Source organism: Serinus canaria, chromosome 7 (assembly GCF_022539315.1).
Source record: "Serinus canaria isolate serCan28SL12 chromosome 7, serCan2020, whole genome shotgun sequence".
NCBI lineage: Eukaryota > Metazoa > Chordata > Aves > Passeriformes > Fringillidae > Serinus > Serinus canaria.
This window is the reverse complement of record NC_066321.1, coordinates 18,928,221-18,940,257: the sequence shown is the minus strand read 5'-3', so window position 1 is coordinate 18,940,257 and position 12,037 is coordinate 18,928,221. Positions and strand designations below refer to the sequence as shown.

Genomic DNA, 12,037 nt, shown 5'->3' with positions numbered 1-12,037 from the left:
TTTCTGCCAATATAGTTTAATCCTAATTAATTAATTAAGATTAATTAATCTAATTTAGTCCTAGCTAGACTATCCAGAAAAAAAATTTGCATTTACAATTTCCTAAATGATGAGTATTTCCACCTGATGTCTTAAAAGAATGATATTACTAGGGCATTTTTTCTTTTTTAATGTTAAGATAAACTAAACCAGAAAATTGTGGGTTGTGTTTTGTGTCATCTTTATCTCATTTAGTGTACTGCCAGATAACCTAATGCCCATAAGCTCTTTCATCAACAGGGTTTCCAAAGAACAGAGTAGACAGTTAAGTGGTTATCTTGATTATTGTTACTTGGAAGTGAAGAATATTTAAAATTATACAGCTCTTTCAGCTCTTATTTTTCTTGCATATATTTGCTTGGTCATCTCTTTTTTCTTTTATATGCATTTCAAATGTCATAATCTCATGCTGTTGTTCAAAAAAAAAAAAATTCTACCTTTTCATACTACCCAGTGTTATAATCACACAAACACTATATACATAAAACTATTCTGTTTGGACTGTTTACTTCATGTAGCTCTGAACTTGCTTGTAAAGTAACAGCATTATTCTTCTTGAGCAGGATGCTCGTAAAATTAGCCTTAGATGAAGGAGAACACAAGCTGAGACCTCCATTCTGTGAGGATGGACAGCTTCCCCTTACTGTCTTCACTTTGCTATTTCCCCTTAGTGGTAGCTGTAGTAAGAGCTCCCCCTCTTGTTTCTGGCCACTATTGAGAGCTTTACCAAAGCATAATCATTTGTTTTCCATCAATAAAAATGCTGGGGTTTGCTAGATTCCAGGAAAAAAAAATGTGCTTTCCTCTTTTTTTTTTTTTTTTTAACCATTGCTAACAGACTGTTACAAAATAGCAAAAGGCTGTTTTAGTCTTTTATCTTGTCCAATTTGCAGAGATGCTAGTTGAAGGCAAGCCTTCTGCAATTTTTTGCATTGGTTTCCAGATTTTTGCAAAAAATCCTTACCTAAGGAATAACTTAGAGGGTAATTTGCTTGTATGTGCTGGCAGATACAGATATAGTTGTGGATTGGTGATCAATGTGATGATAAAGACAAATATACCATGTAACTTGTGATTCAAAACATCATGTGGGTACTGACAATATTTGCATTGTTTTCAGGTTTTTTCTATTAATATTGATGGCTCTGATTTCCAAGAAGTTTTAAATATTTCAGTTGACACACCAGAAAATCTAGCAGTGGATTGGGTTAACAATAAACTCTATGTGGTTGAGACCAGTGTGAACAGAATAGATATGGTTAACTTGGATGGGACGAACCGTGTGACTCTTATTGCTGAAAATCTTGGAAATCCTAGAGGAATAGCACTTGATCCAACTGTTGGGTAAGTGATACTTGTCAGAAAATGGTAAAAGATGTCAAAAATTCCCTTATCCCCATGTAAATGGAAAACAACTAGGAAACAGCAAGAGTGGACATTTTAGAATCAGATATAAGATATTTTGAACATTTGCATTCTATTCTAACCTATTCTGCACCTTACTTTATGAGAAGACTGTGCAATGCATTTATTTATAATGTGTGGAATCTGTTTCATGGCTGGAGTTCTGTGTGCATGAGCAGCACTGAAAATGGGACCTGTGGAATTGCCCTGCAGAGGAGTATTATCCTGAAAGATTTCAGTTGTAATACCACCCAGACATCTCCTACTATCTGAAATAGAGATGGAATGAAGCCAGGAAAGTTAGTGTCTCCTAATCCATATACTTCACAAGTATATGTGAACCATGAAAACATGGATCTTCGGAGAATGGGAAGAGGAATTTCATGCAACTTGTAGTCATGGCTGCTGCTTTCATAATGCAACTATTTGTCACTGGTTTATTTCTGGCAGTAAACATAAGCCTGTGATTTAATAAGGAAAACTAGTACTTCTGAGGTCTTTTGGGTGAAAGCATGCTTCTTAATGGATTTATTCTATAAAAGAAAATGAAAATTACTTTTTGTGTAGGAAGTATAAAGTATGTTTTCATAGTATGCCAGAAACAAATTCTGTTATGTAAGGGTGCTGGTTTTAAATTCCATGTGAAACACTGGGGTTTCTTATGAAATCTCAAGGAAATGTGACTTTTTTTCTTTTTTATCTCTTTATAGTTATTTGTTTTTCTCAGACTGGGACAGTCTGTCTGGTGATCCTAAAGTGGAAAGGGCCTTCATGGATGGCACAAATCGTCAGGATTTGATAAAAACAAAATTAGGCTGGCCTGCTGGCATAACCCTGGATATTGTGTCAAAGAGGCTTTACTGGGTTGACAGCCGGTTTGATTACATTGAGACTGTAACTTATGATGGACTTCAAAGGTAGGTGAAATATTGTTCATTGGAGGCTACAGATACACTGATTATTTTATGTCTAGTTCTAAAAAAGATTTCTCTAACAAAACAAGATACACAAAGGATGAAAATTACAACATAATGAATGTGATGCACCTTTGTCTCTATGGTGTCATGCTGCTTCTAGACATTCTTTAATTCATTATCTTTTGCTCTTTTTCGACCTTGAATGCCCCTTGCCCTTATTTTATAATGTACATTTTATAGTCCACCAGTACAGTACACATTTTTTAGAGCATTTACTTTTTATTATTTTTCAATTATATTCACTATTTTCCATCATAATTTCTTTCCTTTTTTTTCATGAATGAATTTATATGAACTATCCCACTTCAAAACATTAATATATGTGATAGGTATTAAATACTTTTCTTACAGTTTACAAATCTTTGCTGTCAAAAATTAAGTCATCCTTCACCTTGTTATGATGCTGGGGAGAGTAAATCACAGCATGCAAGGAGGGAGTCCTTGGGTTTTTATGGGACTTTGTCTTACAGCATAGAGTTGTTTAGAAGCCTGCTTATCTCTGTGTCTCTAAATAGTATCAGTTACTCAAAACAAGAAAAAAAAGTCCCCTTTAGTATACCTTCTATGTATTGACTTCAAAAAACAGCCTTCTGCTTATTTGACAAGTCTATTGTTCAATGTATTTTTTTACTTAATAAATTATAAAATTAATGTTGGTATATTTTCTCCTGTCATCTTTACTCACTGTATTTTCTTGGAATTTGCTAACACTTTTTCTCTATTTTCACTGCTGTATCCTTTTGGTTGATGAACTGTGTATGTTTAGCTTTTTCTCTTCAGTTCATTTGATCTTTGTAATTTTTGTTTTAGTAGCCTCTCTCTTAAAACAAAAACCAGTGAATGAATTAAAAATACTGCATCCTTTCTTTTGTTAATAATGTTATTTTCTAGGTAATATTTGGTAAATACTGTTAAATCATCTTTATAACAGGAAAACAGTAGCTCATGGAGGCTCACTGATTCCTCATCCATATGGAATCACTTTATTTGAACACAATGTTTATTTCACTGATTGGACCAAAATGGCAGTGGTGAAAGCTAACAAATTTTCAGAGTCTAACCCTCAAGTGATCTACCAGTCTTCACTGAGACCTTATGGAGTGACAGTTTACCACGCTGCCAGGCAGCCATTTGGTAAGACCATAAGTAGATTATGAAGGGAGATTTAGGAAGTATGTTACCAAAACCTGGTGAAAATTATGAGACTTTTACTTTGCTGTAAGGAGCTGTAGTTATGATACATAAATTTGTATTGTAATACTGGGCTGATTTTTAACACCCAGTTGTTTCATCCAACTCCTGTAGCTGATGAACTGTCAAATGCAGCATTCAGGAGTAGGGAGGGCTTTATAAATAGATTGATACTTGGTGGAGTCAAACCTGTGTGTTTGAGTAGTATTGGTGTTTAGGACTTTTTTTCTCAACACTGCAATGAATGCAGTGAAAAGGGTACCAGAATTCAGTTAATTCTGTGAGATATAGTTCTGTAGTAGGTCTATGTGCAGAAGACTATAGCCCGAATTATGGCCTTAATGCTGTGTGCAGAGTGCCTCTGTAGAAGCTGAATTCCTTAATGATGGTTACCTCTGATGTGATTTTGGTGCATTCCACAGTAGAACTGGTGGGGTGCATTGTTCATGTGATGTAACTCTCACATAATCCACATGATTTATTGTGGATGTAGAAGAAAATCCTGAAAAATCAAGATAATGATGCCATTTGGTTAAGAGAGGAAGTTATAATTATATTTGTATTATTTTCCAGTAAGAAATCCTTGTGGAAGTAATAATGGGGGATGTGAACAGGTCTGTGTTCTCAGCCACAAAACAGATAATGATGGCCTAGGTTATCGCTGTAGGTGTATTCTGGGCTTTGACCTACACGTGGATGGACGACATTGTGTAGGTAAGAAAATGCCTTGCAATTGTTGCAAGTAATGCTACTCCATTAGCACTAGAGCTGTTTCTAGAACATTCTCTTCAGTAGCTTCAATATACTGAGGACTCTTTGTCTTGTCACCACAACTCTTTTTGGCAGCTTTAAATGTAGTCATTTCTGCTGATGTTCATTTCAAGCCACAACTTAAACTCACCTCCTTTTTAATGAGGATTTTGAGTTAAATATGGAATATATGTACACAGCTTTTTGATTGAGTTCTTTATCCTGAAATCAAGCATGAACTCTTGCTAATATGCATATTTTGCATTATTTTGAACATATAAGCCTGCTTTCCTGTGCAGCACTGTGCGGATTAGGGTGGTCTTCTCCCTTTGAACACATGGCAAGAATAATAGATACAGTTTTAGAGCTGTGTGTTTCCATCAGCAATCTTCTGCTTCCTGTTTGAGTGCAGAATTGTCACTGATGCACATTTACTGTGACTGTCTACTGACAAAGAATGTCATATATGTTGTCTATAATTTTAGTATTTGGCCATTCATTTATCTGGCTACCCCAGGTATTGTCTAGTTTTATGGTGGCTCAACAAAGCCTATGAGTTATTTTTTTATAGGTGATTATAAAGACAAGATTATGGAAGATGATTTCTGCTTCCATAGGCATGTTTGCTTTAAAAGTGTATTAGGACCACAGTAACAATGAAAGTAGAATACTTGACCACATCACCTAATATTCTGGATTGGGTTTTGGTTTTCTTCCTCAGTTTTTACATCTTGTCAGTATTTAAATGCCCATCTTCTCATTCTTCTTTTTTCTGCTTCCAGACTATTAGTGTTGTCAAAACAAAACAAAGGTTTTCTTAATGCTCAGGTGTCCTCCCTCGTGAATCAGTAAAGTCTGTGTCTGATTTTTCCTTTCACAGCTGTGAGACAGTTTCTGCTGTTTTCATCCCAGACGGCAGTGCGGGGAATCCCATTCAATCTCTCCACCCAGGAAGATGTGATCATTCCTATAACGGGGAGCCCTTCATACTTTGTTGGAATTGACTTCTCTGCTCAGGATGACACAATTTTTTTTTCAGACACAAGTAAAGACATGATCTATAAACAGAAGACTGATGGTTCAGGTGAGAATCTCGCTTGGGAATTGTAGAGTAATTATGATAAGGAGAATGTAATATATATTTTTCTAAAAAAAATAGTGAAAAGTGACATTATGAGATAAATCTCAGTGTGACTTCAGTAACCTGGAAATGTTTCTCAAAAACATTTGTACAACTCGTATTAAGCTTGTTGAAGTCTCTTGTTGTTTGACAAACTTGCTGAACGTATTTGGGAATTAACTATTTTTATTACTTTTCACAGCTGGTATTTGCCCTCAGCAGTCTGTTTATGTCATTCACTAGTATGAAATTGTGTTTCTATTTTAATTTCCCTATCTGGAGAGCAGGATGTTTTCTACGATACTGTAATACAGAAAAAGATTATTAACTTTGTGAGATTTTTGGAAATCTTATTTATGCTAGTGTAAAGAATGTTTCTCTCCAATTTATAATGATGATCAAATGTCAGCATATAGTCTTCTGCACTTGCTTGCTGCCTTGGGTCAGGTTAATGGTAGACTGCAGCTGACCATTACTATTCAAAGAGTAGGTAAAGTCTGGCTGTTGAGCAAGATGTCATTACTGCACTGACCTTCGTTTGTAAAACCTTCAGTGTAAACTTAGTGACAGATTTTTCTCTGACCTTTGGCTAGTCTTTATTTCCCTTCTTTTCCAGTTGTGCTTGTGGACATACACCTTTTTTGTCTAGAGCAAAGGGTACTCCTCCCCTAACCTTAGTTATTGGTCTTTATATTAAGTAGCACAGAGGTTGCATTTTTACCAAGGAGAACCACAAGTTTTGTCAACAGAATACCGCACTCATGTTATCTCCCCTGTTCCTTAACATTTGCAATCATTATGTGTGTTATAAATTCTAGGAAGAGAGATTTTGACTGCTAATAGAGTGGAAAGTGTAGAAGATTTAGCTTTTGACTGGATCTCAAAGAACCTCTACTGGACAGATCCTCGATACAGGAGCGTTAGTGTGATGAGGCTGGCAGATAAATCCAGGAGAGCTATTGTTCAGAATTTAAATAATCCTCGTTCAATAGTGGTTCATCCTGTTATTGGGTAAGTTTAGATTCTCATTGTAAACTATATGTACAAATTCATGGTTTGAACAGAACCGGTGAGATTAGATTTACATCTGATTCTAGATTTTTGTTCTGCCATCTCTTTTCAGTTGTCCGGTCTTTATTTTGTTTGTTTTATTCCAGCCTAGGATTCAGCACCCAGAGGAAAGGGCATGATGAGAGAGATTCCACATGACAGAAGCACTCAAAAGAACTCTCTTTAAAAGCACTGTTTTTTTCCTTTTACTCCTGTTCATTGATAAAAAAGGCAAAAGAACTTGGTTTCTTTGTATCACTTACAAAGCTATTTCTCCTAGCTGAAAGATGGAGTTTGCTAAATTGTTTTTAATATACTTTCAATTTCCAGACTGCTAACATTGATTCAGTAGTTTTATCTCTCTGAGTTTCTTTATTTGAACCATATTGGATACTACTGTTCGTATTTGATGCAGACCTTAAAATATGTGACTCCATACACAAAATACAGCCTTGCTTTTTTTTGATGGAAATGCTTACTTTCAAATTCCATACTCTGTGTTCTTGGCCAATGCCAAGACAGGGTTTCTTTCACAGCATAGTTTGGCTTCATAATGTTGTACAACTGAATTTCTTGACTCTTGGATATTGATTTTTCATGAGTAACCAAATACACTATTTTGAAAGTAATCTCATAACAATAATGTTGAACCTGGATCCTTGGATATCCCAACATTTTTGGTTTGCTGCTTTATAAAATTATTTAACGTTAACTTCAACTCTTTGACTGTAAGCATAAGTTAAATGGATCAGGAGAAAATTTTTTGTAGTATTCATGCTGGAAGATGCATTTTTGATTGGTTCTATTTCTCTGTCAGTAATTACACGAGAACCTTAATAATTTTAACCAAGTAATAGATATTTTATATCTAAAGGACCAAAGTACCTCCAAAGATTCTGGTGGTTGTATAGAGGATAAATATGAATTGTCAGTACTACTGCCAATTGAGGAGAGGACAACATGAAATGGTGTTTTTAAAAGTTATGCGAAGGATGTGATACAAAGAAAAATGTTAATGCTGTTTCAAATGTTTGCTCTGTTTAATCACATTATATAATTTCATTTATGTGTCTTCTGACATGTGTCCTTTCAGGTATATATTCTGGACAGATTGGTTCCGTCCGGCAAAAATCATGAGGGCCTGGAGCGATGGATCCCATGCCTTGCCAATTGTCAATACAACACTAGGCTGGCCTAATGGCCTCGCCATTGACTGGAGGTAAGGGCAACACAGAAGGCAGAGAAGCTTTTTTGAGCTAATATGTTTCTTCCTTCAAACTGTTAGGGAGTAAAAACAAAGCAATGACGTCAGATTGCATGCACTGGCACTCTTTTCTTGAAGACCTTATCTTTCAATTGGTTGAAAAGCCTTAAAATATAAGGTTTTCTCAGAATCCCTCCCCGCACACACCAATAGCTTCTTGTAGGTTGAAGATTATTATTTAAGAAAATGCTAGTGCTTTGAAATGGATGTAATGTCACTTAAAAAGATATAACATTTTCATTATTTCTAGTTCTCTGAGGTTGTACTGGGTGGATGCTTTTTTTGATAAAATTGAGCACAGCACCTTTGATGGGCTGGACAGACGGACTCTTGAACATATTACTCAGATGACTCACCCATTTGGCCTTACAATTTTTGGAGGTAAGTCTGGCACTGAAAAATATTATCTATTATTATCACAGATTATTCTTTTCATCTGGTGATCTGTGAGTTCATGACATAAAATGGCAGAATTTTTTCAATACTGATTTTCCCAAAAAAGTATTCTTGAAAGTTGGTACTGAAAATATGTATTTAGTACTTCTTGCTTGTTTTCAGAACTGGTTTTATGTATATTTATTTTAAAATTAATATTAGATAGGTCAGGTAATTCATGTAGTGCAACAAGTCAGATATGCTCTACTAATTATAGCTTCCAAGATGAGCTGTTGATGCTGAACAGACAAAGTGAATCACCACTCCAGAGATGGTCAACATTTCAGGCTTTCTAATAATTATACATGAAGTTTATTACTGGATTTATGTTATGTCTGAAGAAAGATGTCAGTATGTGACCCTTTTTGATTGTGTATTAAAATATCTTCAAAAATACTCTAAAATTTTTCATGAAGTAGTCTTAATGAATTACTTAATTTGCCTTGGAATTTGAAATTCTAGTTGGATTTGTTATATGCCAATTTCAGTAAAATTTGAGAAGGCTTCCCTAAGTTATTTCTGCCTGTGATTGAAGGCTCACGTTTTCAGCATTATAAGTGGTAAAGGTCCTTTTGTGTTTTTCATTAAATAATTATGAAAAATGGTTAAATTTTCATGAAAAGTTTTCTAAGGTTTTTTTATCATACTTGATCTTTTATGTCATATTTCTATATAATATGTTAAATATTTTTCAAAACAGGTTATGCCTATTTCACTGATTGGAGACTTGGAGGAATAGTTCGAGTAAGGAAGTCTGATGGAGGAGAAATGACTGTTATTAGGAGGGGCATTAGTAACATTATGCATGTGAAAGCATACGATGCTCATTCTCAAATAGGTGAGCCCCTTTCTTCTGCAGAGGGAGGATGTGATATAGAGAATAAGAGACAAAATGTCAGAACAGCAAATTTCCAGTTTCAATTCTATGAATGGCTTCACTGAATCATAACTGACACGCACAGGAGGCAGCACAGGCACTTGCAATCACACATTGTTTGTTTCCAGTTGTTTAAATCTGTTGTTTTATTGCATCCAGTTACTGCTTTGTGACTAGATGCAATTTTCCTCTACCCCTTCTGTTACCATACTTAACAACCAAACAAAATGAAATTATGTTTCCATTGTGTTTTGTGTAATTGTATCACCAACTACAACTTCGTATTTCTCCTTTTCTAGTAGAAGTTTTATTTAAATTAATTATTTATTTTGAGGAATTGGGTAAACATTTATTAATCAAATTACTATTCTTCAAGTAATTACTATGTATAAATCACTAATTTTTTCCTTATTTTCTTATTTTCTCATTGTATGCGATTGTACGATCCAAGCCAAGGATTTGGTATTGTAGTTAATTTTGTGAAACAGCCAATAAGCTCATCAAACATATGATTAAATCTAAGGTTCCCTGACTACTTGGTATCAAAAGATTGGATCTGGTCTTGCAGCCTTGGTCAGACAGAGGTTGTCTTTTGTGGTAGTATACTCATTTCCAGACAGTTGCTGAAAATTGTCAGAAAATTGGATGAAATTTAATAGTATGTTTTCATCTTCCATAAACATTTATGTCAGGAAGAGTGGAATGCAACACTTTGTTTATGTTACTGCTGCTATTGCTGTCAATGAGCTTGGCCTTGTTGTGCAGTGTATGCAAAACGAGGACTTGCTACAGCACTTTTTTTTACAGTCATTGTGTACTTTTAATAGTTGCCAAGATATTATCTGTAGTGTGTGCATTGATCTTCTCTATCACTATTTAAGGCTCTAACTACTGTAATAGAGGAACAAATCCCAATGGAGACTGCAGCCATTTCTGCTTCCCAGTACCAAACTTTCAGAGAGTTTGTGGGTGTCCTTATGGCATGAAGCTGGCTCCGAATCAACTGGTGTGTGTTGAAGATCCATCCAATGAGCCACCCACTTTGCAGTGTGGCTCCTACTCATTTTCCTGTGGCAATGGAAGATGTGTGCCTCGACACTATCAGTGTGATGGTGTTGATGATTGCCATGATAACAGTGATGAACAAAATTGTGGTTCTTTAAGTAAGTAATCCCTGTAATCTGCAGTTAGTGTTCCTTGTTTGCCGTTCAGGAAATTTAATGAGTCAGTATGGCTTCACTGGAATAAACTTCAACTTTTTAGTGTCGCATCTGTGAATAAATCCTGGAATCTTCCTGGGAAATTAGTTACTTTGGAAATTACTTGGAATATAATTAGTTACTTTCAAAATTATATTGTAGCAATAGAGGATTCACTACCAGCCACCTAAACAATGCATGAAAATATTAATATCTCGCTATTCTCAAAATTCTATTTACAGAGTAAGGAAAATTTATTTTCTAAAGAAAAATGTTGTCTTTATTCTTATTTTTTTGTAAATTTTGAAAGACATTGGTATATCAATAGCTTGCCTAATTTGGATGCATGGAGAGGAACAAGCCATCTCAGTGTAGATGAAGACACTTAAAAAATAGCACCATAAGAAAAACAACAAAACCATAGACATTGTCTAACCTTCCTCTAAGATAATAGGAGCACCGTTTATTTCACTTAACATCAGAATAAAAGATTTGTTTTTCATAATATTTGGGCAATGCTGATCTGTTTGTTACATCTGGATTTTAACAGCTGAGTAAATTAAAGGCACAGTGGTTCATTTCCTGGTTTTACGGTAGAGTGTCTCACACAAAATATTTTGTTGTTCAAGTAAATGAGAGAACAGTGGGATAATCACAGTTGATAAGGCATTGAAGAGAGGGTAAAATACTGAAGATATTGAAGAGGCTTTTATGACATATCTGGTGCTTCTTCAGAGTTAATTATTTTAAATCACAAACAAGAAAATAGGACAGAGTAATAAAACGTGCTCCCTAATGCACAGGACTAACTAGCATGACTGAAGTATAAACTGTTTCTTATTAATGGGCCATTTTAGAATAACTAGAATATCTTTTGGGGAAAAGTATAAAGCAAATGGTTACTAGAAGAAGTTCCTTTTCTTGTTCTTTAGATTGTTGTGGAGTGCTTAACTGTTTAATTTTTTTATTGCTTCTTGTGGTTTAAAAAAGCTTTTAAGTACTCTGTTCAGTTCTGCAGCATGTTGCATAACAGACATTTTAATGCTAAGCCATGTGCACTTCAGAATTTGATGCATATTTTAGGCATTCTCTAAGTGTAATGAATGTGCTGATAACTGTTGCAAGAAAAGCAAGTTTTGAAGGTCTTTATAAAGACTTTTTTTTTTTTTTTCAGACAATACTTGTGCTTCTTCAGCTTTTACCTGTGCCAGCGGACAGTGTATTCCGGGTCACTGGCACTGTGATAAACATAATGACTGTTTTGATGGCAGTGACGAATTGCACTGTCCTACAGAGGGACCCTCTTCATGCCCTGCAACCCAGTTCACCTGTGATAATAGAAGATGTATTCCAAGAATCTGGCTATGTGATACTGATAATGACTGTGGTGATGGCTCAGATGAAAAAAACTGCAGTGAGTATCATGACTATCTACTGTTTTTATAGTCAGCTGTGCATATCTTCATAGATATATCTGTTGGTATAAGGCTGATATATGAAATTGGGAAAAAAGGACTAGTATCTAATCTAGACTGATGTTTTGTAGTCCTTAAGATGTGGAAAACTTGTCTAATTTGAAGATTCAGGGCCAAGTAGAATGCAGAGGAATACTTTAAAAAATTGAAAGTTAAAAATAAAAAAAATGTGATAATCGTTATCATGGTGCTGCATAACATCATCCACTGTAATTAGCAGAAAGCAGTTAAAGCTGAGATGTTCTAAACACCCACT

At 35.0% G+C, this 12,037-nt stretch overlaps 1 protein-coding gene across 1 annotated transcript in view; it reads left to right on the top strand.

Annotated features, from left to right (window-relative positions):
- The window catches only part of LRP2 (LDL receptor related protein 2), a 110,004-nt gene that overhangs the window by 34,054 nt on the left and 63,913 nt on the right, over positions 1-12,037 (top strand). The window contains exons 12-22 of the mRNA XM_050977023.1: positions 1,160-1,383; positions 2,154-2,360; positions 3,352-3,554; positions 4,185-4,325; positions 5,242-5,445; positions 6,300-6,492; positions 7,625-7,750; positions 8,046-8,176; positions 8,931-9,068; positions 9,989-10,270; positions 11,481-11,720. Of these exons, the coding sequence (XP_050832980.1) occupies positions 1,160-1,383; positions 2,154-2,360; positions 3,352-3,554; positions 4,185-4,325; positions 5,242-5,445; positions 6,300-6,492; positions 7,625-7,750; positions 8,046-8,176; positions 8,931-9,068; positions 9,989-10,270; positions 11,481-11,720 (2,089 nt within the window). The remainder of the gene's footprint in view (positions 1-1,159; positions 1,384-2,153; positions 2,361-3,351; positions 3,555-4,184; positions 4,326-5,241; positions 5,446-6,299; positions 6,493-7,624; positions 7,751-8,045; positions 8,177-8,930; positions 9,069-9,988; positions 10,271-11,480; positions 11,721-12,037) is intronic.